The sequence below is a fragment of the Naegleria fowleri genome (genome assembly GCF_008403515.1).
Source record: "Naegleria fowleri strain ATCC 30894 chromosome Unknown tig9, whole genome shotgun sequence".
Classification (NCBI taxonomy): Eukaryota; Heterolobosea; class Eutetramitea; order Acrasida; family Naegleriidae; genus Naegleria; species Naegleria fowleri.
In genome coordinates this window covers 794,828-820,935 of record NW_025407941.1, presented here as the reverse complement: position 1 = coordinate 820,935, position 26,108 = coordinate 794,828, and the positions used below count along the sequence as shown (strand labels likewise).

The window sequence follows — 26,108 nt, the reverse complement described above, 5'->3', positions numbered from 1 at the left end:
AATGGCATTATTAGTCGCTGTCTGCGGGAAATATAAATAAGCAAATAATTTCAATACGATTGAGTACAACTAATTACTCTTGTCTGTATCTTCGCTCTTCTTGGCGTTCTTAATTAGCCATTGTAATGTCTTGTCAATATTTACAGAGTTTTTAGCGCTGATTGAGTAGCAGCTGACTTCTCTTCCAGTTATTAACTTTAAATCTAATTTATCTATCAATTCTTGTGCTGATCTTGCATTGGGTAAATCATTCTTGTTTCCTAACACTAACAATGGTATAGTAGATAGAGATGCTTTTGAGACTAGTTCATGAAGCTCCTTTTTAGCAACTTCCAGAGTTTGCTCGTCGCTAGCTGAATCCACCACATAAACGATAGCTCCGACACCTCTACAATACCTCTGTTGTTGTGACATTTCAAATCAACAATTGTTCCGGTTCATATTAAGTTATTCGGTCACAATTTTTGTTTAGATAGAATTAAATTTGAATTATTATTTCGTCAGGATGTACAGTTAAAAGTTGCACCAAATTAAATCAGAGCATTGTTAAACAACCGTAACAGTACAGCAATAAACATTCCTGCACATACCTCCCACATGTTTCTGAACTTGGATTGGCCTGTTTGTTGTATGGTTTTAAAATCAAGTAATTATAGATACAAGACAAAATATTCAATAGAGATCAACATCATAACGATACACAGCGAATGATGATTCGGTATTGTTATTAGAATGCAATCATTACAAATTTCCAAAATATTTTTCATGCCAATATTTCACGATGATTATCATTTATCGGAATCAAACAAACACTTACCTCCAATATCCCACAATTTAATTTCCACACCTCCTTTAGAGACCTTTCTCATATTAAATCCAATGGTTGGAATTGTATCTTCATTCATTTGTCCAAACGATATCGTATTTACAAGTGTTGTTTTACCAGCATTTTGTAATCCTACCAATGTAAGCTCCAATTCTTGTTTCCAGAACAAGGATTTAATCCAATCTAAAATTGATTTCAACACACTCAGCATGTTTCTATTATTTTTCTATTGTTATTATATGATGATTCTTCGCACAATAATATTTTATTCTCTAGTCTAAGAGATTGGATCGATTCTGAATTCCGTTGTGTTCAGCAAGCCGACAAGAATTTTGAAAAATTGTGTTGGCTCGTGATGATGATGATGACGCAGATTTTTTTAATGGCGCTTCTCGGAGATGGCCGTTGCTGCTAAAATGTGCATTAATTTTCAAACATCACCATCCTTGCAAAACCAATATTAATTGGCAACGAGTATAGATGTGCAGCCCAATTTGCAAAAGAATGCAAAGAATGCATTGAACAAGGTTCTCTCTGAATTATCATTTTCAACTTGATTGAAATTCTTTCAAAACAAAAAATGCCGACTTATAGACTCTTTGCTCTTCAGGATGCCATCAGGATGATCATTTTCGAATTTCTTGAACTATTCCGAAAGTAACTTTCTGTTGAAATCAAACCGAGTCATTTCTTCATTGTTTGTGAATTTTTGTGAATTTATTGCACAATATTTCAAGCTCAGAAATGGAGTATGGATACAGCAATATTTTGATCCATTTGAGAACACGCTTGATTTGAAACACAACCTGTGCATGAGAGATGAAAACAACCATTGATCTTGGTGGCCCTAACATTAACCCAAAATTCATGCACTTCTTTCAGCCTATTCCCACCTTATAGTCAATTTCTTTTTTCACATGTTTGAGAAAAGGTACTTTTACAAGCATATTGCTTCTTATTTCTTGCTTCTTGTTTGGGGTTGGGAATTCTCAACCCTCTAGCGCTGACTGTCTTCGTCCCCTAATCTCACTGCCACCACCTCACAGTTTCAGATCCGCAAAAAATGCTTCTACAACCATCTTCTCACTTCGACACTCGATTCCAAGAGATTCACCTTCTTTGTGCGAATTGCAAAGCAACCATTGCGATCAATCGTTTGCCATTGTCTGTTGGTAGAATCAATACTACTTCTTCCAACAACTCTGCTTCAAGCATGTTCAGAGTATTCAAAGATCATCAAGCCAAACATGTTGCTCTCATTGGACAGGTGAATACTCTTCGTGATGAACCAATTGGTGATAATCAACCTGAACCTAATAACCCCCCTACTACCAGTACTAGTAGTGAAGAAAAGACACACCTTATGAAATGCGTTTCATGTGGATCCAAAGTCGGATCAGTGTTCAAAGGCACTTTTACCAACACAGAATACAAGAAGCGCATGTTTGATGGTACTGATTGTGTTGTGCAATGTTATTATTATCAAAACAACGATTCAACCACTGTAGAAATGACCTTGAAAGAATGGAAGAAAACCAGATTTGCTCTCAAAGATTTTGCTCTTTATCCAAGAGAAGAAAATACCAGCCATGCAAAGAGAAGCTATCAACACCCACCAGCCGTATCAACGTCAGCAGCATCAGGAAATTTTCATAATGACATGCAGTCCTCAAAACATCATTTCAACCAAACACCTCAACAGGGGGAGACGCTCCAACATCAACCAGTGAGGACTACATTTCCCAAAGTGAACTCTTCTTCTTTCTTTTGTCCAAAACAAACGAGCAATAATCCAAGCTTTTCACACGAGAAAGAAATTGGCTTGCAACGAAATACAATTTGTGACGAACAGCGCAAACCAGTCAATAACGCCTTCAATTCACAAAGAGGCAAAGTCAATTTGCAACACTTTTCAAGCTCATCTCATGATCGATCAACAGGTTTTAAACAAACTGCTCAAACAGGCGAGCAACAACTCAACAGATATGATAGAACAGACGCTCGACCATTCAAGACTGTAATTCATAAGAATGAGCAAATGGAAATTACAAGTGTCCTTCACTTGCTTAATTATGTCTCAAAACTGTTAAGAGAACGAGAGATTATTGTGAAAAATTTCATTGGTGAAAAGTTTAGAAACTTATTCAGCGATGCATTGGTGAAGTTTGACGTTTCTCCAAAGTTAGTGAAACTGATCTTATCGATATTTGCTCTTGAAGAGATCGGTACAAGCTCGCTAAAGACTGAAATCAGTTCAACTTTCTCAACTTTATTGAATTCTACATTTTGGACAATGGATGTCCCAAAATATATTGAAGGACATGTGATTAGTGGAGACCAAGTACTTGAATTATTAGTAGTTTTCCAAAGATGTCTCGAACTCTGTCCAATAGAATCTCATCTTATTCACATTGAACTTTTGGATGACAAGGTCAAGAGATATGAGTTTTTGAGCAATGAATTGAAGGAGAAGATTAATACAATCAAAAAGGTGAAAGAAAGCACATTGTCAAAGGTCAATAGAGAATTCCAGAACGTAGAAAATAGCTCGAAAACCGTTGAGGAAGAAGAGGTGTTTAATTTGGACATTGATATATATCCGAATGTACAAGAGTTATTGGCAGAGGGTGAACGGTTCAAAATCAAAAATATCGTCAGAGGACCCTATCATTCACTTTCTCAATATTTGAGCATTCAGATTGCTTTATTAAGGGAAGATTTTATACAACCATTCAGAGAAGGCATTCAAATGTTCTTGAGCGATGTCGAAACCAAGAAAAATTCGAAACAAAAACGACCAATGATCTCTGTCTTTACAGACGTAACAGTGGACAAAGTAGTAGTCACTCAAGTCCAAAGAGAGTTAGTTTTCACCCTTAAATTTCAATATCCGTGGAGAAAGTTGAATTGGGATTGTACCAAAAAGTTAACTTTTGGTTCTTTACTGTGCTTGTTTCCTCAGAAAGAGTCTGGAAAGAAAGCATATCCAGAATTTGTTGAGGATCCAATATTTGTCACAGTGGTAGATAGAAAAAATGCATCGTCAGGAGAGCTTTCTGTCACTTTTTGCAGAAATGAAGATGTCAAGAGAATGACATGGGAAAAGCCTTATATTATGTTTGAGTCTCCCGTTTATTTCAATAGCGTGAAACCTGTAATAGATTCTCTTATTCGAATTGGACAAGAATGCTTGATCGATCCATCAAAGTTTGCTTTCTATGAAGAATTGATTCAACTCAACCCTCAAAAACCACCCAAGTACATCCTCAATAATTCGATCATTTCATTATCATCCCTAATGAAAAATAATTCTAAAATGGAAAAACAATTGGATGTTCTCACCAGCTGGATAGAGAATGATGAAACATTTCTTGACCCTTCTCAATCTCTTGCTATTAAGCATGCACTTGAAAATAGAATTAGTATTATTCAAGGCCCTCCAGGAACAGGAAAGGTAAGTCATATAAGTTCAATATATTTATCATTCATTCAATCCAATAATTCACATCACTTTAGACATTCACTGGAACTGTGTTGACAAATTTATTGTCTACACATCCGAGTTTAAAAAACAAGCCAATTGTTTGCATTACATATACCAATCATGCGTTAGATCAATTTCTTGAAGTTCTTATTGATAAGTTTCCAAACCTTGTAAGAATTGGATCCAGAAGCAAGAGCGAAAATGATTTACTTCTAAAAAGGAATATAAGTTCTTTAAGACGCCAATATGTAGGCTATTCATATGAGAAACAACAGTGTTTGGAGATCGAACAGAAAATGAAAAAGATCACTGCGAAATTGGCCTCTATTAGATATTCCATGCAGCACCAAATTGAGCTGATATACAATCTATGTGTGAAATATTGCCAAGCATTTATAAGAAAAATTAGAAGCCAATTTCCATCTCAATATTACATGTCGAGAGATTTACAAAACAAAACAACACAGTCAATGTTTGAAGACTGGTATTTTGGACGGGATATTGAACGTGCAACATACTTCAAACAGAACAGCAGGCGCAAACAACTCACTCGCACTGAAAATACCTTTGATGTACTGAGAGAAATGGACAGCGATAGCCATACTGATGAGATATCTGCTGAAGATCAATCCGAAGTTCTTCCAGATCAAAATACAGTTAAACAAAACCCTCAGGATATAGAACAGGACGATGATTCCTCTGTACATGAAAACGAAGACCTCGAGCAGGAAATAGAAGCAGAGACATTAGAAGAAGAACTTAATGAAATGATTGAATATGAAGTGTGGAAAGAAATTGTTGAGTCTTCTTCGACAGTGAAAACTCACCACTATGCAATGGAATCAACAAGTGATTTCATCCAAGAGATAACTCTTCTTGAAGAATATTTTTCAATCTTTCCAAATATTTATGAAATCAAAGTGAAATATCGAACCAAGGCATTTAAGCAATTGCTGTCGTTTGTGGAGAAAAGGCTGAAAGATAACTTTTTGCGTCTAGTTGACAAAAGATCCAAGCTTGAATCAAAGCTTCAAGAACAAAGAACAGAATTAGATTTTTTGATTTTAGAAAGGAATCGTGCAAACTTGATTGGACTTACCTCAACTGCTGCATCCATGCACAGACAATTGTTAACACGATTGAAAGCACCTGTTTACATCATTGAAGAGGCAGCTGAGTTATTAGAAAGTCAAATTTCTTCAATTTTGCATCCACACATTGAGCATTTAATTTTAATTGGAGATGAAAAACAATTGAGACCGAAGGTCAACTCTTATCATTTGGAAAGAAATTGCAATTTTTCCATCAGTTTATTTGAAAGACTTATCATGAATGGACTCAATCATCAAGCCCTAACAATACAACAGCGTATGCGACCAGAAATTCGAAAATTAGTGGATCCATTTTACACTAAGCTCACCGATCATGAAAAGGTAACAAGATATGAAAATGTGAACGGTGTTGGCCTGAATGTCTGCTTTGTTCAACATGATCATGAAGAATCTCAGTCTGAAGATATTCAATCAAAAACAAATGAGTTTGAGGCAGAATTTATATGCAAGATGACCAAGTACATTATCAATGTTAACCAATATGGACCTTCTAACATCACCATCCTCACACCTTACAAAGGACAGCTATTACTAATCAAGTCCAAATTGAGACGCCTGCTTCCAGTTGAGAAAAGTCAAAAGATTCGAGTATCTACTGTAGATGATTTTCAAGGGGAAGAAAATGATGTTACATTACTTTCTTTAGTGAGATCGAATAACAACAACAGTCTTGGATTTGTTTCTATACGAAATAGAATTATTGTCGCTTTGAGTAGAGCGAGAAAAGGTCTCTACATTCTTGGAAATCAAGATTTACTGTCCAACAATAGCGACTGGTTTAATATTTTACAAAGGTTACAAGAATTCAAAATGGTTCACGATCATTTACCATTATTCTGTCCACAACACCCACACAAGAAAGAATGTATTCGCAAGCCAAGCGATTTTGATGGAGTGATTTGGGGAGGATGTAGAGATCCATGTTCTTACACCTTTGCTTGCGGACATGTGTGTCCTTTAACCTGTCACCACCCTGCACTCCACCAAGATGTTAAATGCGAGAAAATTTGTAATTCCAAAATTCAAACTTGTGGACACAGATGCAAGGCAAAGTGTCACCATCCACAAACATGCCCCAAATGTGAAACCAAAATAGAACACGCTTACCAGGATTGTGGACACATTGCCCAAATTCCATGCCATTCTCAGCTCAATCCAAGACCATGTCCGCACATTTGTGGAAAATTTTTAAAGTGTGGCCATTCATGTAAGGTAGGTAGTAGTATTGGGTGAATTTTTTTGAAATCTTTGACATTCTCTTCGATCAGAATCAATGTGGAATTTGCAAGATTCAAGGTGGCTGTTCTAATCACTGTGAGGAAAACATGGAAGGCTTTTGTGAATCATGTCAGAAGAATTACAAAAGAAAATGTTCTTCTCCTGATATGTGTACCAATAAGTGTCCTTCTATATTGGGTTGTGGACATCAATGTTCTGGTACTTGTGGAGATTGTGCAATACAGGGAAAGCACCAAGACTGTGCCTTTGAGTGTAGCAAATATTTAATATGTGGACACAAATGCGTCAAGAAACACAAATGTCACTTGCCATGCTCAAAATGTGAACAAAATTGCGAAGTGATATGCTTCCATGGACGAAATTGCACACTCAAATGTTTCGATCGGTGTATAAAATGTAAAGAACCATGCCCAATCAAGTGTCCTCATCGAGCATGTACGAACTTGTGTCATGAAAGATGCAATGTTGATCCGTGCAATGAACCTTGCTCAAAAGTTTGTCCAAAATGCAATCAAAAATGTGTTGGACTTTGTGGAGAGCCGTGTCCACCATGTATGTTCTGCGAGCAGAAAGAAGGAATATGTGACTGGCAATGCTCTATTTCATTTCAAAAATTTGAGGATATGGACTTGTCAACTGACAGGGTTTATTATTTACCAGAGTGTGGTCATAAATTCCTCTTAGAATCTATGGATCAGTACATACAATCTCAAACTGAGGATTTGGACGGCGAGGGATTTTATGTGAAATATATTTCTTGTCCCAATTGCAAAACTGCTATTTTCACAGCGCCTAGATATCAGAGACAAATTAAATCATGTCTTGAAAGAATGGACAATTTGAAACACAAACTGTTGGAGAAAGAACGTGAAGAGGAAGCAAACAGACTTAGTGCCATTCGAGTTATCTCAGAGACTGTCAATTACGCTCAAGGTAAGCATCAACATGTATTTCTGACATCTGACCCATTCACATGTTTTCAAATTCTAACTCACCACATGAATATACACATTTCCTCTTGCAACTTTGTAACTGTTTAGGTCATTGGTTTGCTTGTAAGAATGGACATCCGTATTTCATTGGCGAATGTGGAGGAGCAATGCAAGAAGGCACGTGTGTGGATTGTGGAGCTCCTATTGGTGGAAGGAATCATCAAGTCACAGAAGGAAATTCATTGGCTACCGAGATAGACGGAGCTACTGCTCCTGCTTGGCCAACAGCTTTACACCGCTAAGTATTGGGGATCTTTTGATGTCCCAAGATTATTAAATTTCACAATTCAAAACAATGTCAATGACTCTGTTATTGCGCAGATCTTTATAGCAAACTCAGGTTCAATTAATTCCTGGTGTGAATTATTGTGACATGAGCACGGCGAGTTTCCAACTATTGATCGATTTGGAGAGGAGAGAGAAATTTGGGGTTCTATGTTATGAACAACAGAAAAATGGCAGTTATATGTAAATGTTCGGGGAATAGTAACGAGCTCCATATTAGTCAAGACTTTTGACAGTCATTGTTGTGGTCATTCGATCAGATGAAATCCAACTAATGTACACTACAAAAGAAAATGATCCATCTTCTTGACACATTTCCTGCGGACGCAATGATCGCTCATGAAACCATTCAATCCATCATGACTCGCATGGAAACCTCCAACACCAATCAACCCATTCGCAACGTTCTTCAATTATCCCATCAACATCATGTCTTGTTAATCTTTCGAAGATTTGTGTCTTTTGGTGGATGTTCGTTTTGTAACAGACGCACGATGGAGCTTCTTGAATTTTATCGTTCTTTGACTCAGTTGAATATTTTACCTGTGGTGGTCTATCCTGAATCGAAAGAGAAGGGAGAGAAGTTCTTTAATGGTGTAAGTATAGTGGTGATGACTGTGGTGATGGTTATGGTGGTTCATACATTGGTTCCAATCATTCCTACACTCTCACCATGTGATCCTCATTTCTTGCATGATGCATTTCATATATACATTCCTCGAGTAGTTAGATGTTCCTGAGCTGGTTCAAATTCCTCGAGTGGCTGATCCAGACAGTGAATTTACCTCTGCTTTTCAAGTCAACACCAGTCCCTACTCCAAGAAGGATTATCTCACCTATCTGTTGCCTCAATTACTACTCGCAAAGAAGGATGGTTTTTCTCAGAGGGAATTACTTCTTCAACGATCGCACTATGAAGGTAAAAGTTTGGACATTCGACCTACCTTGTTTTTATTGAGAGAAGGAAGAGTGGTGTTTGAATGGAGATTGAATTATGCCGATCATTGTACAGAAATTATTCATGATCTCATCTTGTTGATCAAAGTGAATAATGGAGTGAGTGAAAGGATTTTGAGAGAAGAGGAGGAGGAGGAACATGAGAAGTCGTCATCCTCCTCTCTCACAAACTCGATGACACCACAACAGTACTCTCAACGATCGTCATCATCTCAACAAGACTTGATTGAAGTCCGTGTCCAAGAAAGACCAGCCATGAATGAATCTTCAATAGAGAGTAGAGAAGAAACACCTCAAACGACATTCAATGAGGGGGTTGTGGTCATTCCCAATCCCAATGTGGACATTTCACAACATAAAGAGACTCCAGAAAGCATGGGTGGTTCTTCTGCTCCAGAGGTTGAGCTGAATCCTTCCACTCCAGAAGAATTGTCTTCTCAAATCCTGGATGAAAGTTTACAAAATGATTCTCCACACATAACAACTGAACAAGCCATAATTCCTTCTTCCATGATCGATCCATCCCCATTCGTGCATAGTGAATTCATTGCCATCACTAAGGACGTTCCCAAGTATCGAAGAATTCCATCCTCTCCTCTCGTTCAAGTCATTTCTTCAGAAATGAAAGAACAAGAACAATCTGAAAGAACAAAACGAGCCAAACGAATATTGGAACGACAAAGACGACATGAGGTTTCAACTAGTTCGAATGAAAGATCAAGAACAATTCGAATTTCATGTATTTGTTCCTTTGATTCGGTGGAGATGGACGCCTCCATTGACTTGAGAAGTGTGTTGAATGATTCCAAAAAGAGAAGGTATTTCAAATTGTTTTCACACTATGAATACAATGCAGAGAACTTGTTGTTTTGGGAGGAAGTTCACGTCTATTACAAACCCAATGCTTACATTTCCAAATATGGAAAGGCCAAGAAGCTTGCACATTCCATTGGTCAACAATTTCTCTTCGATTCTTCCTCCGTCCTATTCATCAACACCAACGACAAATTGCGAGAAGAAGTGAGAACTCAAATGAAGCGTTTATTTAAATACCACAACACTCATGAAGTGAAACATTTATCCTCGGAAGAACAAGTCCAATTCAATGCACTCGCTCCCTTACTCTTTGACAGTATTCTCAATGAAATGATGACCCAAGTCTTGCCCGACATGTTTGTTCGTTTCAAAGTGAGTCCATTATTCAACGAAATGGAACATAAAACCAATCTTTCCAAATAAACTGTTGTTGTTATTGATTCTTATAATATCAACTCAACCTGATTCCTAAGAGATCTCTAATGAGATTTTCATTTCCTATACTCAAACTCCTTCAATCTTTACAAAATTAAAATGATCCATTGGAGGCCTCCAAACTCGCAAGATTATGCATGAGTTAAACTGTGGTGTGTCACTCTTAATTTCGTCATGTCAAATCTCTCTAAACACATGATCCTCTTACAATGAACTTTTTAATATTAAAAAAATGGGTCAACCATCTTCCACGGGCTCCGTCCGTTCCAACAACAACCACCACACGACGACCGATACGAGTCAGCCTGGTGGTGGTCTTGGAACCATACTTGGGGCATCCTCTCTTCCGAATATTCATGCAACCTCTCAGCATAACCCTGCGATGGGAACAATGACCCCAAACTCACCAAATGTTTCCTTTAATAATAATAATAATAATAACAACATGAATACTGGTGGAAATAATCCCACTCCGATCGTTGTGGCTCCTCCTCCAACCGATCCACTGCTCATCTCTCTCAATGAGCTCGCTCAAATTCTTGTTCAATTCAATGAAGATCCTCTTATCTATTTATTGGATGAAATTTCTCGTCATTATCGAGAATTACAGTTTGGTAATTTAAAGAAATATTTAAACGTGCCAAAATATGCAAGTGATTGGTTAGAGGGAGGAGGTGATCGAGGAGGTGGAGGTTTGTTTGGTGGTGGGTCATTTGGTGGATCAGGATTGGATGACGAGGATGACGATGATCTCGGAGTGAAGTACAACACAAATTCTGCATACACTGTGTGGTTGACAGCTTTGAAAGATCGCCAAATTCCAAGATTTATCAAAAAATTGGAAAAGTTTAAAGATTATTCTGGAAGAAAACCAAACATTTCATTTAATGTGCAAATGTCAACGTCATCCACACAAAATAGTTTGAGAAGAGCTTCCTCGTTTGTTGGAGCTCAAGCAAATCAAAGGCCTAGTTATGTGGTTGACTTGGATAGTAAACAGAGATACTATGAAGTGAGAAATGAAATGATGATAATTTTAACACATGTCTTGGAAGAAATCAAAGATTTGAGGGAATGTATTGAGCAAAAGAGAAAAAGCGAAGCAACACTTGGAGCCAATTCTACCATTTCCGATAGTATTAACGTAACTCCGCTTTTTAATGATTTTGATTTTGAAAAACAGTGGTGGGAACAAAAAATTGGAGTCCAAAATTTCAGTGTGAGGAAGAAGGGATTTATTGATGCTGTTGAGGTAGGTTTAGAGACAATTCAATACTATTTGTTTAGCAAATGCTTATTGCACGTGACTTGGTGTCACTCTTAAATAACACATAACAATGTAAATAATAGGAAACCTTTGCTCACCTTAAAACAAAATGGGATATTGATTTACTAGAGGAAATAGCTGACCCAACATGTGATGGAGTGGTGAGTGTGACCGATCTTAAGAACGTGGTGCGTTGGTTAGGAAGCATTTTCAGATGGCAAAGTGATGAACTCAAACTTCGTAGTATTGCTGCAAGAGAGGAATATGCTCCTCTAAATTTCCTCCCTCACTTTTGGGGATCTCTAACAGGACTGGTATGTGGTAGTGTTTAACTTGTATATTTTTTTACATTCGACAAATACCCCTATTGCGTGAATCTTTTTTTGTCGCCACAGGACGCACAAGATTTACTTCGAAATGAAGAACCAGGCACCTATCTCATAAGGTTCAACGAATGTGAGCCTGGTACTTTGTGTCTTTCAAGTGTCCAGGAAGAAGTTGGAAGTACTGAAGAAAATGGCCATGGATTCTTCTCCTCTCGTCAAGTTTATCATTTTGTGTTGAGAAGAACAAAGACAGACAAAGAGGGAGCTTGTTATTATCTAAGTGAGGCAGACAAAGCAGGAAAATTCAAAACCGTCACCGAACTGATTGATAAGTGTTACTTCCTTACATTTAAATATCCCTATGTCAATGATGAACTGAAAAGTACATCTATTACCAAGAAGCGGGAAGTAGATGTGTTAAGTGCTCTCAGATTTTATTCTTCAGAGCATGATGATAGTACTCCTTATCCATTTGTAATTTTCAAGGGTAAATTTACCACTGCAAAGAAAGATTCAGATGTCAACAAACAAAAGACGCTCAGTATTTCAAGTAAGGCAAAAGCATTGGATCAAAGTTCTAGTTCTGGAAATTTAAATTCAAGCACAAATTCCTTATCGAGTTTGGCTCGTGCAGAAGGCAGCAGTGCAAGTATTCGACGAGTAGAAACAGGAAAAGAAGAAATTATTGACCTTGGAGAAGAATGATAAATTCTACACCATCATGAAAAAATCAAAACCACTTCAAGCCATCAATCAAGATAGGAATTTGTATTGACAGTCATGACATGAGGACTCTCATTACCGTTTGCCATTACATGCATCCAACCGAGTATGCTGTTGGATTAGCCCTTGTCAGATCGATGTCTGAAGAAGTCAGTACTTGCACATATCATTGAAATAGAAAATGTAGTCACAGACTGAAATGAAAGCAGACTCTTTTGAAAACTTTCGGAGACTGAAGTAAAGCAACCACAAAAGTTGGAACTGAAACTGGTTGCTCTTATTTCCGTAAAGGATCCAAAGAATTTATATAAATTGCTCAAGAAAAAACAGACATGAGATCCATGCAATCCTGCCAAAGGCTTTTCAAGAGAAAACTGATCTTGCATTTACTCGAACTCGTTTTTTGATCCGCAGCTTGATTTTTCTCTCTAATAAATTTCTCCCATGATTAAGGTGATGAGAGAAGACCATCCAGTGAAAGGATGAGCCCCTTGTCCATTTCCATTCAATGCATTATACTGCTCATAGATGGTTCTTGATTTTTTCCATTCATTGTGGAGGGTGTTACCAATATTTCGCCTCAATAAGGTGTAAACTTCGTGACATTTTTCAGAACGAGTTCTACACTTATTCAAAGCTCGAAGAGTTAAATAATTAATGTTAATCCAAATTGGGCCTCTCCAATAATTTTCCCTAGTTCCAAACATGGGATCTGTTCGACTCAAAGAAGACAAACCAAAAGGTGTCCACAAACGTTCTCGAATAATAGTGTTCAATACATGATCAAAGAGAGTAGGATTCTTTTCAAAATCCACAACATCCAACAAGAATGGGAATAAAGAAATGTATCCAATGTGAGGTGAGAATTCTGGTCGAGTCTCATTTCCAATTGGTTTTCCAGCATAATCACTAAACCATTGAATGTCCTTATTGAAATGATATTTCATGATATTTTCTCTCAATGTTTCAAGTCGTTGCACAAGAACTTGATCTTTCTTCTTGAATACCATTTCATGAATTCGATTCATTGTATCAGTCATCATATAAATCCAAGAATATAAATCTAAGTGTCTTTCATCGGTGCTGGGTTGAGTATTTCCTCTTGGATAGTCATCAAGTCCTGATGAGAGAGTATGTCCAGGTGTTCTTCCTCTCCATCGGAATGTATTGGGTATGGAACCAGCTTGTGTTGAGAGGTACCATTCATAATTCTTCTTCATGTTGGGGTAGACTTGTTTCAAGAAGGAAATCATACTCTCTCTTTCTGAAATGCTGTTGTTATTACTAAAAGCATTGCTTTCATGTAGGAAGGAGGGTTGTTGAGTGCCATGTAAATCCAATTCAACCATCGATTGACTCTTCTCATCATTCAATGAAGAAGAAGAAGAACCGTCACGAATAGGACCCAAATGCTGTTGCAACAACTCCAAAACACCCAAAAACAAAACAGGTGGATTTGCATGAGTATCGTGTTGAACTTGAAATTCTCTTGGAACACGAGTTCTTGCTTCCTCTCCCAATATTTGCTCTCTTGGGATCCAACCTGTACTTGGATCCATCACACGGAACCAATTCGTGATGATATCTTTGGAAATTTGTTTGTTCCATCTCTGAATGAGAAGAGAGTGGAATCCTTCATCCCATAAGAAACCACGTGGAAAGAAGGATCGACAAGGGCATGCTGTGAAGAGTGAGTAGGGTGGAATGGTACGAATTTCACCATTTCCATATTGATGATAGGAATTTCCATAGTAATATCCAATTCCACCAACAAGGTTGGATAAGGCATACATGGCCATTTCCTTTTCATCATTGTTGAAGTTCTTGTCTTTCAAATGAAAAGTTTCCTCGAATTTTGTTTCAAAACATCCTTTCAGCTTTTTGATATTTTCATCGAAATGTTCAAGATGATGAAGTGCATATTCCTTGATTTGATAATTTGAGAAAATGTCAGGATGTTGCTCATGAGAGAGGAAGACCACATTCAAATCGAATGGAGAGCGTACAATTTTCTGAATGACTAGAACGTTGCTGTCATCGTCAATGGTATTTGGTAAGGTTGCAATAGGAAACGGAGTGGTGTCCCATGGTGACGCTCCAACATTTTGTCCTTTCATTTGTTGCTCTTGGAATTTCTCTTGAATACTATTGATGGATGAAATCATTTGCTGAGAGAGCATTTGTTTGACATCTTGATGAATTTTCCAAACATCGCTTGGATTTTTCTTCACTCCATAAAAGTAAAAGTTGTTGTAGTCATCAACTGGGTTGCTCTCATTCGCAGTGACATGAATAGAAAACTCTCCAATATCTTGATTTTTTCCTCTAATAATGATTGGATTATTGGAGACGAGACCTTGTTTTTTAGATCCTTGAACACCAGAAATTCGAAGTGAAACATCTGGTTCATTTTCCAAAGAAATGTAAAAACAAACAGACATGATTGGCTTGTTTTTTAACTGTTTTAAATCCTTTCCCATAATTCTTACTGTCCAATCTCCTCCCTTTTCATTGGAATGATATTCTCCCTGTTGTTCTTTTGTATTGGAGTTTTCTTTGTTGTCGACATCTACTGGTATAAATGTCTTCTCTTCCACATGTTTCAATAATTTAGTATCTAATTGAATTAAATTTTCAAAATCTCTAATACTTTGCATGGCAAAATACTGTCCGTCATGTCTATTCCATCCATATCTCACATTATTAAAATCCATATTGCTATCATGTCTTAATTTTGAAATACCATCCACCGTATCTGCTCGGTGCCACATTAAGCCGGTGAGAATAGGCTGTGGACTTCTTGTTTTCATTCCAAATATGACTTGTGGTCGATAAGTTCCCCATTTCATGGTATGATTGTAGAATTGAGTTTGAAAAATCGGTTCCGAATATTTGCACTGTTGATCCGTGGTTATTGAATCGTCGGATTTTACTAAAGTACTCATTATGCCATGAGATGAAATAATAAATAATATAAATGATGCGATGAAAATGAGAGAAATTGATAATGATGACGATGATGGATGTGTGATGAAAGAAGGCATCTTTGTTCGAGTGATCATTTTTTTCTCTAAAAGTTGTAATGAATGTTTTATTCACAATTTACGGATGTGGCCAACGAATGAATCCATGAAATCCTTTCAATATGAACCTCGAAATAATTCTTAACGTAAACCAGTCATGACATTTCTCAGAAATTATTAAAATGGTTGGAATTATTAAAAATAATTTCTGCATGAAGATAAAACAGATATTGATGATGAACATCATAGTATCCACGGTTTATCTCCAAGTAAAAATTGAAAATCCACTAGTATGAATACTTTGATCCGCAGTCCGTGCTCTATCGATCATTTTCCTCTTTTCAAACTCCTCTGGAGTGGTCATACATTTCCGATACATTTCTAGCATGAATTGACATGCCAAAAATTCAGAATGAAGCCTTTTTTGAATATCATCCTCTTCTCGATTACTGATCGCCTCGTTGGAATTGAATTCCTGAAATTGTTGTACCTTTTCCAAGCATACCATTCCTTCTTGTCCCATTTCCGAACATGGATTGTTTGTGCTCCACCTACTGCTCGAAATTGCTGTCAAAGGAAGAGGATACATTTTTTAAAGGTGAACGAGCCCTTAAAAAATACCGCAAGATGAACATCAGAATTGACTCTTGCATGCTCCACAGCCTGGAAAGACGTTTGGAAAGAATTGAACAACAAGCGAATTACATTTCAGCTACCCTCAAACAATTAAACTCCAAACTTAATGAATATATACGAAATGAAAAGAACAGAAATTGTGAAGAAAAGGCACGGAAGCCATTAGATCATTCGCATCACTTGTTACAATCTTTACAACATCATTTATGTGACGCAATCACCTTTAGAGAAAATCCATCAGTTGAGAAAACTAACGATCCACCAGTTGAGAAAGATGAGAATACATTATCAACATTGAATCAACCAACTCCATCAAAACAAGAAAAAGAATACAAGCCAAAGAACAAACCTCGCAAAACAAGAAGGACCACACAAGCTAAAAAACAATCATCCACCGACAAAGGCAAGCCAAAAAGAAAAACAAAGCAAAAGAACAAACTTCACGATCATACTAATCATGGACAAAAAGGCAAGATACTATATTTGTATTATGATGATCAGTGCTATCAACAATTCGATAAGAAACGTGTAATGAATGTAAGAACAAGAAAGAAGCATCTCACCTTATACTGGATCCAAGACTGCTCTCCGCCCTTCAACATTATTAATTGTTGTGACTTAGAACTTTGAAGACAATGCTGGTAATCGATATCATTATTAACATATCATTATTAACATATCATATCCATCAACACTATATATACCTATTCATGACCTTTTTACAATAATTGACGACTCAACCTTACAAACCAACGAAAACCATATGCATTAACAGACCAAACACTGCTTTATTTTTGCCTTCTGTTTGAATCATGGACTCAACCCATGTTAACAGTTGCTCCAACACAAGCATGTAATCTGTTAATATTTGATATATCCTGTTAAAAACATTCGACATTCAGAAGTAGTATCTTTACGAAAATGAAGTCCAATGTTGTTTTATGACAAGTATTGAGGCACCGAAGGGCCAATAAACAATATTTAATTTTTTAAAGGTGAAGCTTTGTTTGTCCAAAGCAACACAACAATAATAGTGACACTACATTTCAACAACATATCGTTCACATATTTATTGTAGACAGAACAAATGCGTTCGATACTGCTGCTCATAAAGGGGAGAGTTGTGAGGCTTGTGAGTGACAAGCCAAACAACCACACGCACCTCTTTTCTCTTCAATCTCTAGTAATGGCCATGTAGCTAAAGAATGACTTGGTGAGAACAAAATTTTCAAGTGCGTTCACACAATCATCCCTTCGAGGGATTCGTTCGTTTGGTTCATTCGCAATTTCAAAATCCGTCGAGACATGAGAGCAAAGCAATGCTGAAAGGAAGACAAGAAAAACGCGAACCAACAGCCTTCCGCAACGATCATTGCTTCAGAGAGTATCACAGAAATCGAAGAAACTAGGAGGAGAAGCTCCAATACAGGCACACAGTGTCAGCCCACCAACACCACGACTCTCCTCTTTTTGGCTGATTGAAACGGTTGAGTACCGTTTAGACCTTGTTCAAGAGTTTCTTCTTCTCAGCAATGATTTCGGCTTGGTGTTTCTTTTGCTCCTTCATTGCCACTTGCATCTCAATCGAGTTGAGTTTCATTCTCATTGGATCTTGACCAGTCTTCAAAGAAGCATATCTCTTATTGAAGAGGAATCTCTTCTTGGATCTTCCAGTCTTATCCTTTCCAGTCTGCTTTTGAGGTTCGACCTTTGGAGTTTGATTTCTGACCTTTCCGGCACGTGCCAAGGATCCGTGTTGTTTGCCCATCTTGTTGTTTTAGTGAGTGTGTAGTTATTGCAATTTTTTTGTTGTTTAAAAATATCAACTCAACCGGTGAGGTTTTATTTACAATGTGTGGTTTGTGCGCATTTTGATTTTGAAAGGGCATTGTGGAAAAGAATTCATTTCTTTCTGGCTCACCCTGAGAATGTTGAGAAGAGCCAGTTTTGTCCAATTACTCAAATGAATAATGATGTTGGGAAATGATAATGGACATTGATTTATTGGCGCAGGTTAGCGTATTGTGGTGATGAAATCGGCAGTGGAATGGAATAGTTGACAAGTCTTCTCGATTTGTTCACTCTTACAGTGATACTGAAGAAGCAGAAATAACAAAAATTTCGAGGGTAAAGAAAGAAATGTCGAAATTGCTAATATTAATATCAGCTACAAATCTCAAACAAAACGCGTGGATAATGAACTGCTGCGTGTCCACGGAAAATTACAGTTCTCTTTTGATGAAGAAGCACATTCGCCGAAATCTTCAGAGCCGAAATTTCTCGTTTTACAACTCAACAAGGAAATGTGCTCCACTTAGGAAAGTTCGCATTATCGGATGTGGTCCAGCCGGCCGCAACTCAGCTACAACCCCAAATAAATCAAACCTCATCTGCGACACTAATTCTCTCACAGAACAGAGCATTCGCGTTCTTACCACAACATGGTGTTTAAGGTACATCCTCACAAACAACAACACCACCACCACCATGTGTATTGCGAGACTAGTAAGCATTACACAGAAAAGAATCAACAGGATGAATTTGAAGTTGCCGCAGATGATGAAAAACTCTCAGACACACAAACGATGATGAACATACAGGGTCTACTTCATGTTGTTCCATATCATTGAGGTATTTCCTTGTTCTCACCATTTCAATACTCATCATTTTGTGTTCCATATCCAATTCATGAATGCTCAAGACAAAATTGTAACCTTTTTAGATGGATATATGGGAAAGCTCAAATTGATGGCTCAACTAGGAGCCCAGCAATATAATTCACCAATTGGAATTCATTCATTCACCAAAGATCTCTTTCGAACCTACATGTTTCATTTGACCAAACAATCGGGTGTATTTGTTGGCTACTTTATATATTCTCATCCCTATTCAGAAAGGTATGCAGTAACGGTGGTTTCAACAAATAATACACTCGTATATACCTATCAGGTAAGTTCTAGTCATTAGAAATGGTATCATTACGGAATTTACTCACACATGTGTGAATCATCAATATTATTTGAACAGAATAATCGATTTCCTGGCATCGTTCGAGATCAATTGGATTGGGACTCTGGTTCTGTAATCAAAGCGAATTATTCCATTGATCCAACACCTGCCAACTTGACCAAACAAGAATTTTACGTTTCTGGGTTGGCTATGACCAAAAGTCTTCATCATTGGAGCTCATATTGCACTGTCGTATATTACCTTACTCTACGATCCTATCCAACTTCAACAACAACCTTCGAAAAAGGTTCAAATTGGCATGTGTCGATGTACTGTGCCATTGTATTTGCTTTCCAACTTTTTGAGAGATGAAATTGAAATATTCTCCAAAGGTTATGTGATTATTATTTCACATCCAATTTGTAACAACCGGTTCTACTTCTTCGAATAACAGTGCTTCCTCCATGGTGCAAGTAATTGCTGGAAGTATTACAACCACAACTCCCGATGGTAAAAACACATTACCTCTCTTCAACCTGACAGAAAGGAATGCAGGTAAACTCATGCAAGATATTTACCATACCTATCATGTGGATTTCTTTGATTTACCTGAAAAATTTAAAATCTCAAGTTTAGGAGTGAATTACATTATCATGTTGAAGACATTTTCCTTTGAGAATATCAAGTACAAATTACTGGTTGTGGTCTATGAAGATGAAGTGAGCATGACCAGCTATATCAGTATTGGCGCATCATTAGGAGCAGCCATTCTTGTTGTCATTCTAGGCATTTGTTATGGAATTGTGTTAAGTCATGCCATTACATCACCCATTCAAGCATTGCAACGACATTTAGAGAGAATTAAGGTTCTGGATTTAGAACACCATACCGGAATGAATAATAAGAATAGTATTTTCAAAGAAATGAATGAAATGTGTGATCATTTAAAGGTGACCATTTCATGGCTCAAAGAAATTAAGTGTTTCATTCCAGATAACGTCTTTCATCAATTACGAATAAGAGCACACGATCGTTCATCAGCTTCATTAACTCTCGAACCAAATATGAGATCCAGTGCACAAATGAAACCTCAACTACGGGCATCACATGAACGAAAACATCAACACAAACAATCACTGGAGAATCATCAAGAACCAAATATGAATGACCAAAAACATGAAACTACATCCAATTCCAGCTTAACTTCAAGCACATTAGTCGAGGCATCTTCACTGTTCAAAATGGGGCTTTTTAAGAAGACATGTACGGTTATTTGCATTTGCTTGAACTGGGAAACATCCTGCCATTCAGACATTGAGTGTGAATTACCAAAAATAGTGAATACCATTCGATCCTTGTGTAAAGTTTTTCAAGCCGTTGTTCAAATATCTTCTGTGGAGGAAATTGTCATCATATTCGAGACAGATAAACAATCCAAAAGGAAAAAGAGTGCTTTAGCGGCTGTTGAATGTGCTTTAAAGATTATACGGACATGTTCTCGCAATCATCCCAAGCAACATGGCCACACTACTACATCTCATGAACAAATTACACTAGAAAGACCTTTTTCAATGGGAATTTCCACGAGTGATGAGTCCTATGTTGGAAATTTGGGATCTCACTCTTTTCGATTCTATTCCATTATTTCGCATGCCACTCTTATTGCAAAAGACTTAGCTTTTATTGCTCGCTCGATCAATGCAACTGCAATCATGGATGAGAAAACTTATTTGGAAACTAATAAGCAATTTGTATCAATACCAGTCGATAGGATGTGGATACCAAGTGGCGAAGACGCGACTACTTTTAACGTTTGTTCTGTTTATGAATTGTTAAGAGAAATGGAAGTCAAAGATGACGAGTGGTTATACGAATTGGAGCAAAAGGATGATATTTCTAAATTTCAACAATTGCACTCATTGTTTGACATTTTCCAAGAACAACAAGACAACAATCTTGAAGCCATGTTAATGAAAAATGTGTTATTCTTAAGAGATCACATCATGGCCTATCCATCCGATAGATCCTATGTTCGTCTGTTAAAGTTATTTGAATTTATTTTGAATTCCTCAGGAGTGGGAGAACAATCCACCGATACCAATAACATGGTGAAGAGTCTTGTTGACAAATATTACATTAGAATTCAAAGATCCATTCTTTGCTCTATTGAAAACTCGATCGTTTTTTCCAAGTAATCATTGTAAAGTAATATAATTCCAAAACGAGTGGATCAAACCGAGATAGACAACCTCATAGTTTCAAGATTATCTGACAACAACACCAAATGGAAAAGGGTTTAAGGGAATATCCCGCAGTGGAGCGAAAGAGCATCACAACCTTTGTTGAGCGGTTGCGGCTTATTGAGTTGTGTGCTTCCTTTTTTGATGGTTCCGAGAACATCTCAATTTAGAGTTTTTTTTAAGGTTGAACGCATGAACGAGACACACAGTTCTATACGTGGAGCTCGAGCGCGAGTTAGTTGATCACTTTTCACCAAAAATAAACCGTAAACCCTCGCACCTCCTAAAAAACAAAATTCCAAAGCCTCTTCTCTATTGTATATGATAACGCATTCCTATCAAGCCTTCCTCACACCGTACCGCGCATCTATCAAGCCTATTCATTCAAACAGAACGATTGAGAGAGAGAACCATGGTCAAAGTTCAACCTGTTCAGTCAGGTCATTTTGACAATGAAAATTCAACCTTGGAGTCCAACAAACAACTCAGCGAGTTCTTTTCCTTTCAATCCGAACGAGATTTGGACGATGATATCCTTATTGAGGGAAACAAAAAGAGTGGAAGGCCCTTCTTGCTGAGAGTGCTCCTTAGTGTCCGTCTCTTCCTCATTGTAGTCATTACGATTGTTGTCATATTGACAGCTCTCTCCATTTGGGTAACTGCCTTCACCGTGAATGAACAAACAGCATTGGAGCAAGTCAATGTTATCATTTCGAATATGAATGAAAAGATGTCAGGTTTTCTTCAAAGTCAATTGTTACCAGCAAAACAGGTGGCACAACTCCTCGCTGACGATTATCATAACTTTAAGATTGACCATGATCCTTCCATTCAAAAGTATTTGTTTTCAAAGGTTAAGTTGTTTGGGGTCACGAACACCAATCTATGCTTTGGAGATGGATCTAACAACCAAATGTTTGCATACAGTGTCAATGCTGACAATTCGATCGTGTGGGGTGCCAAACTTCAACAAAGTACTCGTTTTATTATTTCGAAAGCAAACAATGAGACTGGTGAAGTGTACTATGATCAAGTACTGACAAATGTTTCTTATGTCATCAGTAATGCGGACTATTATAAGGAATCTATTCGTATCACACAGGAGTATCCACATGGAGCTTTTGGTGCCCCTTACAAAGTTCTTGGAGGACCACAATCCACTTTTTTTTCCGTTCCAGTTTTCAATCGAACAGATTTGTTGAATGGAATCAAGAATCGAGTGGGTTTTGCAAAGATTAACATTTCTCTTGCAAATATTGCTCAATTCTTGAAAAACGTCAAAGTCTTAACAAAAGGTTATGTCATTATCTCAGAATTTGCCAATAACTTTGTGATTGGAAGTAACCTTGAAATTGAAGGTATTGACGCCAAACGTGTGAAAGCCACAGACATTACCACCCGAAATGCTGGCACTGTCATGAACAAGCTGTTACAACAAACTGGAGACTCTTTGGATCCGTTCATTCTCAACATTGAAAGTAATGGAATCAATTACTTGGTCTCATCTACACCTTTCGTTTACACCAATTTGAAATGGCGAATGACACTTGTTTTTGAAGAGAATGAAATCAAGAAGGGCATTATCATAAGTAGTTACGTCATTCTCGGAGTGACTTTAGGAGTGACCGGATTGGGCATCTTGATGAGCGTTGTGATAGGTTGGATGGTTACAAATCCATTCATCCATCTTCAGGAAGATTTTAAAAAGATTGAAGTGCTCGATTTGGCCAACATTAAAGAAAGAAGTGCGTTCTTTAGTGAAGAGAAAAGTATCTATTCAAGTTTGACCGAGACAGTGAGATGGTTGAGTGAATTTAGAGCCTTCTTGCCAGACTCTGTGTTAAATCAGCTTGAGAATAACAAGGAACAGAAAAATCAAGATTCTAGACCAGAATCAAGCAAGAAAGACGTCAAAGTTCAACTGACTCAAGAAATGTCATTTCAAAGTAAGGAGAATTCAAGCCAGGGAATGGACCATTCAAACAGTGGATCTCATCACCAGACCTCTGCCCACATGAAAACAGATTCCAAATCCTTTTTCAAGATTGGACTTTCATCAAAAGATCTGGTCACACTTGTCCACATTTCCATTCCAAATTTATCAGAAAAGAATTATCCATTCGATGCCTTGAACAATGTCACATCCAAATGTTTGACATCTGTTTCGAATATTTGTAAAACATGTCGTGCAGATGTACAAATTAAGAGTTATGACGAATATGTGGTTATATTTAATGACAAGTTTCCCTGCATAACAGCACTTGAAACTTGTTTGAAGTTGAAGATGGCATTAGAATCATTGAACAATCATCTCACAAAGGAAGGATTGAATCCATTGCAAGTGTGTATGGGAGTTTCAAGTGGAGAGTGTCTCATCGGTAATATTGGAAATAAGCACGTAAGTAATGGTGCATGATCATCTTTTTCATTGATTGCCGTCATCTCTATATAGATGAGATTTTTTGCACAAATTGGTGAAATTGTAAATACTGCGAAAAACTTGTGTGTTTTGGCCAACTTTGTAAATGTTCAAATCTTACTCGATACTCAAACATATCAGCTCACCAAGGATTCTTTTGTGTTTCGACCAGTTGAAAGAATTATGAGTTCATCCAAGAAAAGTATCGACACTGTATATCAACTCATTCAGAAAAACCATGTGGCAGAAGATGAATGGATGTATGAACTTGAAACCAAGCAACATCATGCTAAATTTGAACTATTTGGCACCCATTTCTTTAAATTATTTGATGACCCTCTTTTGGATAAAGAGGAGGCCAATCATGTGAAGAACTTCATGTCCAACATGTTTGAACTGTCTCCTGGAGATGTGGTGCTTCAAAGAATCAACAAATTGATTGAACTGAGCTCCACAAACAAAGGTGGTCAAATGAATCCCTTATCGAGTTATTATACAAATATTTCAACAAATGTCACAAGTTATGTCCAGGGAGAGGTCGCTCAGCTTGATTGTGGCTGTTGAATTAGATATTTTAAAGTTTTCATTGGCATTGTTGAAATAAAAACTTGTTCAGAAGCAACTTAATCTCTATTAAATTTCAGGTTAGCTTTTCAAGTAAAAACAATTTATAAAATATTTAGGAGCAGAGGGAATCGAACCCTCGTCTAAGGAACCACAATCCTTCATTCTACCATTGAACTATGCCCCTTACATCATATATGATTTTAATATTTAATCATCTATTTATTTTTGGAAATACAGAAGATTCACATCCTGTCGTCTAGCAATATGGTTAAGGAGGCACTCAACAAGAAAGCACTTCCAAGGACAACATTGGCATTCCTTGTTACATGGCCACTGGAGGAGGTGGCGTTCGCTGCGGCTTCAGTTTGATGGGGTTGCCCTACTCTTCCTCATCGGAATCATAGGTCGATCCGAATGCTAACTTTTTCGCTTGCTTGATTTGTGAAGGAGTTTCTGGAGCTCGACCTCTGGCAGGCTTTCCGCAAGAGTGAGCATGTGACACCCGTTCCAAAGCTTGTTGTGCATTCAATCGATACAAGTGACTCAGCAAGACACACGACACGGTGGATGTTCTGCCATGACCTCCCCAACAATGCAATAAGAGTTTCTTCTTTGGATTCAAGACCCGAGGAATCAATTCTTGTTGAACAAAGTACGGAAGTAATGAAACGATCGGGAAAGGGCAAATGAAGATATTCAATTTGTTCAAAAGGGGGAATGGTTGATGTTGAGGAGAGAGAATTTCTCTCTTGTGCACGGTCATGAAGCTCTGGAAGACAATTCTCGCTTGTTGTTGAAGAAGACTTCAGTCTTTGGTCCTCGACCATTTCTAACGATGAACGCTTTTTTTTAAATGAACTCGAGAACTTGTGAATATGTATTGATCAAAAAAATCCATTTTATAACTTTTATCAAGGTTACTAACGTTTCTGACTCCTGACCATTTCAAAATTGACATGTTTAGGAGCATTAAGGTCATGATGGAATCCACAAATTCAGAGTTGTGAAATCGCTTGAGGAGCATTAAGGTTTTGGCTTGCTCACATTTGTTCCTGTAGAAGAGTTTTCAAAGTGCAACAGTGTTTCGTAAGGCATCAATTGAGCTTCTCTTCGAACTCTCTTTCTCACCTGATGTTTGACTTGAACGAATTGAATGTTCCTTTTTGTTGATTCTGAAGAGATCTCTTCTTGATTCTTTTCATGAATGTTTTTCTTGTGATGTGCAGGAAGGTTCTTCTTTAGGGATGTTGGATTGGAATGCAATTTCTTTGGAATCTCTCTAAGCGGAATTAGCTTTGAGGAATCCAAGGTTTTGAGATTATTGTTGGTTACTTGATCCTCTTTATGTTGATGATGTTCTGATGAATTGACGACCGAACTGCCCTCACCAAGATGTTGCGTTGTTGAATTCATTCTTCTCAAGAGAGATTCGCTGGCATGGCTTACATCTAAGGGAAACTTATTTTGGTATTCTTCCGTAATTGTGGTTGTTTTCCTTATTGAGAGAGGATGTTGTGTCAAAGAGCAATCAAGGAGAGAAGATTGATCGACGGGTGTAATTTCTTGTGAATCCAACGATGATTTATCGTTTGAATGATGAATGGGAAAGTGAGAAGTAAGAATGATAGCAACCACCATTTGAGAGGTGTTCGCTGCTGCACCATTGAAGGTAGAAGTAGTGGTGATGGTGGTTATGGTTGTTGCATGACAATAGGTGGCATTATTGTTTGTTGGCAATGTAAGAAAAGCTTGTTGTTTCATTGTGGAGGATGGTTTGGTCTTCAGTGGTAGTTGTTGTTTTTTGTCCATCAC

At 37.5% G+C, this 26,108-nt stretch overlaps 12 protein-coding genes across 12 annotated transcripts; 6 read left to right on the top strand and 6 right to left on the bottom strand.

The window, feature by feature from the left end:
- Nucleotides 1–69: 69 nt before the first annotated feature.
- On the bottom strand, nt 70–1,037 carry FDP41_011578 (uncharacterized protein; the record flags this gene model as incomplete). The annotated part of the gene is made up of 3 exons (XM_044702001.1): nt 70–399; nt 591–619; nt 818–1,037. The coding sequence occupies 3 exons, from the start codon at nt 1,035–1,037 to the stop codon at nt 70–72; spliced, it is 579 nt and encodes a 192-aa protein (XP_044567361.1).
- An 852-nt stretch (nt 1,038–1,889) lies between these two features.
- FDP41_011577 (uncharacterized protein) lies at nt 1,890–7,895 on the top strand (the record flags this gene model as incomplete). Its single annotated transcript, XM_044702000.1, has 4 exons — nt 1,890–4,280; nt 4,343–6,634; nt 6,691–7,594; nt 7,702–7,895. 4 exons carry the CDS (start codon nt 1,890–1,892, stop codon nt 7,893–7,895), a joined length of 5,781 nt encoding a protein of 1,926 aa, XP_044567360.1.
- A 336-nt stretch (nt 7,896–8,231) lies between these two features.
- On the top strand, nt 8,232–10,134 carry FDP41_011576 (uncharacterized protein; the record flags this gene model as incomplete). The annotated part of the gene is made up of 2 exons (XM_044701999.1): nt 8,232–8,534; nt 8,665–10,134. 2 exons carry the CDS (start codon nt 8,232–8,234, stop codon nt 10,132–10,134), a joined length of 1,773 nt encoding a protein of 590 aa, XP_044567359.1.
- Nucleotides 10,135–10,378: 244 nt separating this feature from the next.
- FDP41_011575 (uncharacterized protein) lies at nt 10,379–12,444 on the top strand (the record flags this gene model as incomplete). Its single annotated transcript, XM_044701998.1, has 3 exons — nt 10,379–11,398; nt 11,497–11,727; nt 11,809–12,444. 3 exons carry the CDS (start codon nt 10,379–10,381, stop codon nt 12,442–12,444), a joined length of 1,887 nt encoding a protein of 628 aa, XP_044567358.1.
- Nucleotides 12,445–12,890: 446 nt separating this feature from the next.
- FDP41_011574 (uncharacterized protein) lies at nt 12,891–15,524 on the bottom strand (the record flags this gene model as incomplete). Its single annotated transcript, XM_044701997.1, has 1 exon — nt 12,891–15,524. The coding sequence occupies one exon, from the start codon at nt 15,522–15,524 to the stop codon at nt 12,891–12,893; it is 2,634 nt and encodes an 877-aa protein (XP_044567357.1).
- A 220-nt stretch (nt 15,525–15,744) lies between these two features.
- On the bottom strand, nt 15,745–16,074 carry FDP41_011573 (uncharacterized protein; the record flags this gene model as incomplete). Its single annotated transcript, XM_044701996.1, has 1 exon — nt 15,745–16,074. The coding sequence occupies one exon, from the start codon at nt 16,072–16,074 to the stop codon at nt 15,745–15,747; it is 330 nt and encodes a 109-aa protein (XP_044567356.1).
- Nucleotides 16,075–16,112: 38 nt separating this feature from the next.
- FDP41_011572 (uncharacterized protein) lies at nt 16,113–16,751 on the top strand (the record flags this gene model as incomplete). Its single annotated transcript, XM_044701995.1, has 1 exon — nt 16,113–16,751. The coding sequence occupies one exon, from the start codon at nt 16,113–16,115 to the stop codon at nt 16,749–16,751; it is 639 nt and encodes a 212-aa protein (XP_044567355.1).
- An 868-nt stretch (nt 16,752–17,619) lies between these two features.
- FDP41_011571 (uncharacterized protein) lies at nt 17,620–17,889 on the bottom strand (the record flags this gene model as incomplete). The annotated part of the gene is made up of 1 exon (XM_044701994.1): nt 17,620–17,889. The coding sequence occupies one exon, from the start codon at nt 17,887–17,889 to the stop codon at nt 17,620–17,622; it is 270 nt and encodes an 89-aa protein (XP_044567354.1).
- Nucleotides 17,890–18,809: 920 nt separating this feature from the next.
- FDP41_011570 (uncharacterized protein) lies at nt 18,810–21,265 on the top strand (the record flags this gene model as incomplete). Its single annotated transcript, XM_044701993.1, has 3 exons — nt 18,810–19,070; nt 19,149–19,399; nt 19,525–21,265. 3 exons carry the CDS (start codon nt 18,810–18,812, stop codon nt 21,263–21,265), a joined length of 2,253 nt encoding a protein of 750 aa, XP_044567353.1.
- A 457-nt stretch (nt 21,266–21,722) lies between these two features.
- FDP41_011569 (uncharacterized protein) lies at nt 21,723–24,293 on the top strand (the record flags this gene model as incomplete). The annotated part of the gene is made up of 2 exons (XM_044701991.1): nt 21,723–23,708; nt 23,763–24,293. The coding sequence occupies 2 exons, from the start codon at nt 21,723–21,725 to the stop codon at nt 24,291–24,293; spliced, it is 2,517 nt and encodes an 838-aa protein (XP_044567352.1).
- A 382-nt stretch (nt 24,294–24,675) lies between these two features.
- On the bottom strand, nt 24,676–25,059 carry FDP41_011568 (uncharacterized protein; the record flags this gene model as incomplete). The annotated part of the gene is made up of 1 exon (XM_044701990.1): nt 24,676–25,059. One exon carries the CDS (start codon nt 25,057–25,059, stop codon nt 24,676–24,678), a length of 384 nt encoding a protein of 127 aa, XP_044567351.1.
- A 260-nt stretch (nt 25,060–25,319) lies between these two features.
- Nucleotides 25,320–26,057, bottom strand: FDP41_011567 (uncharacterized protein; the record flags this gene model as incomplete). The annotated part of the gene is made up of 1 exon (XM_044701989.1): nt 25,320–26,057. One exon carries the CDS (start codon nt 26,055–26,057, stop codon nt 25,320–25,322), a length of 738 nt encoding a protein of 245 aa, XP_044567350.1.
- Between the last annotated feature and the right edge of the window lie 51 nt (nt 26,058–26,108).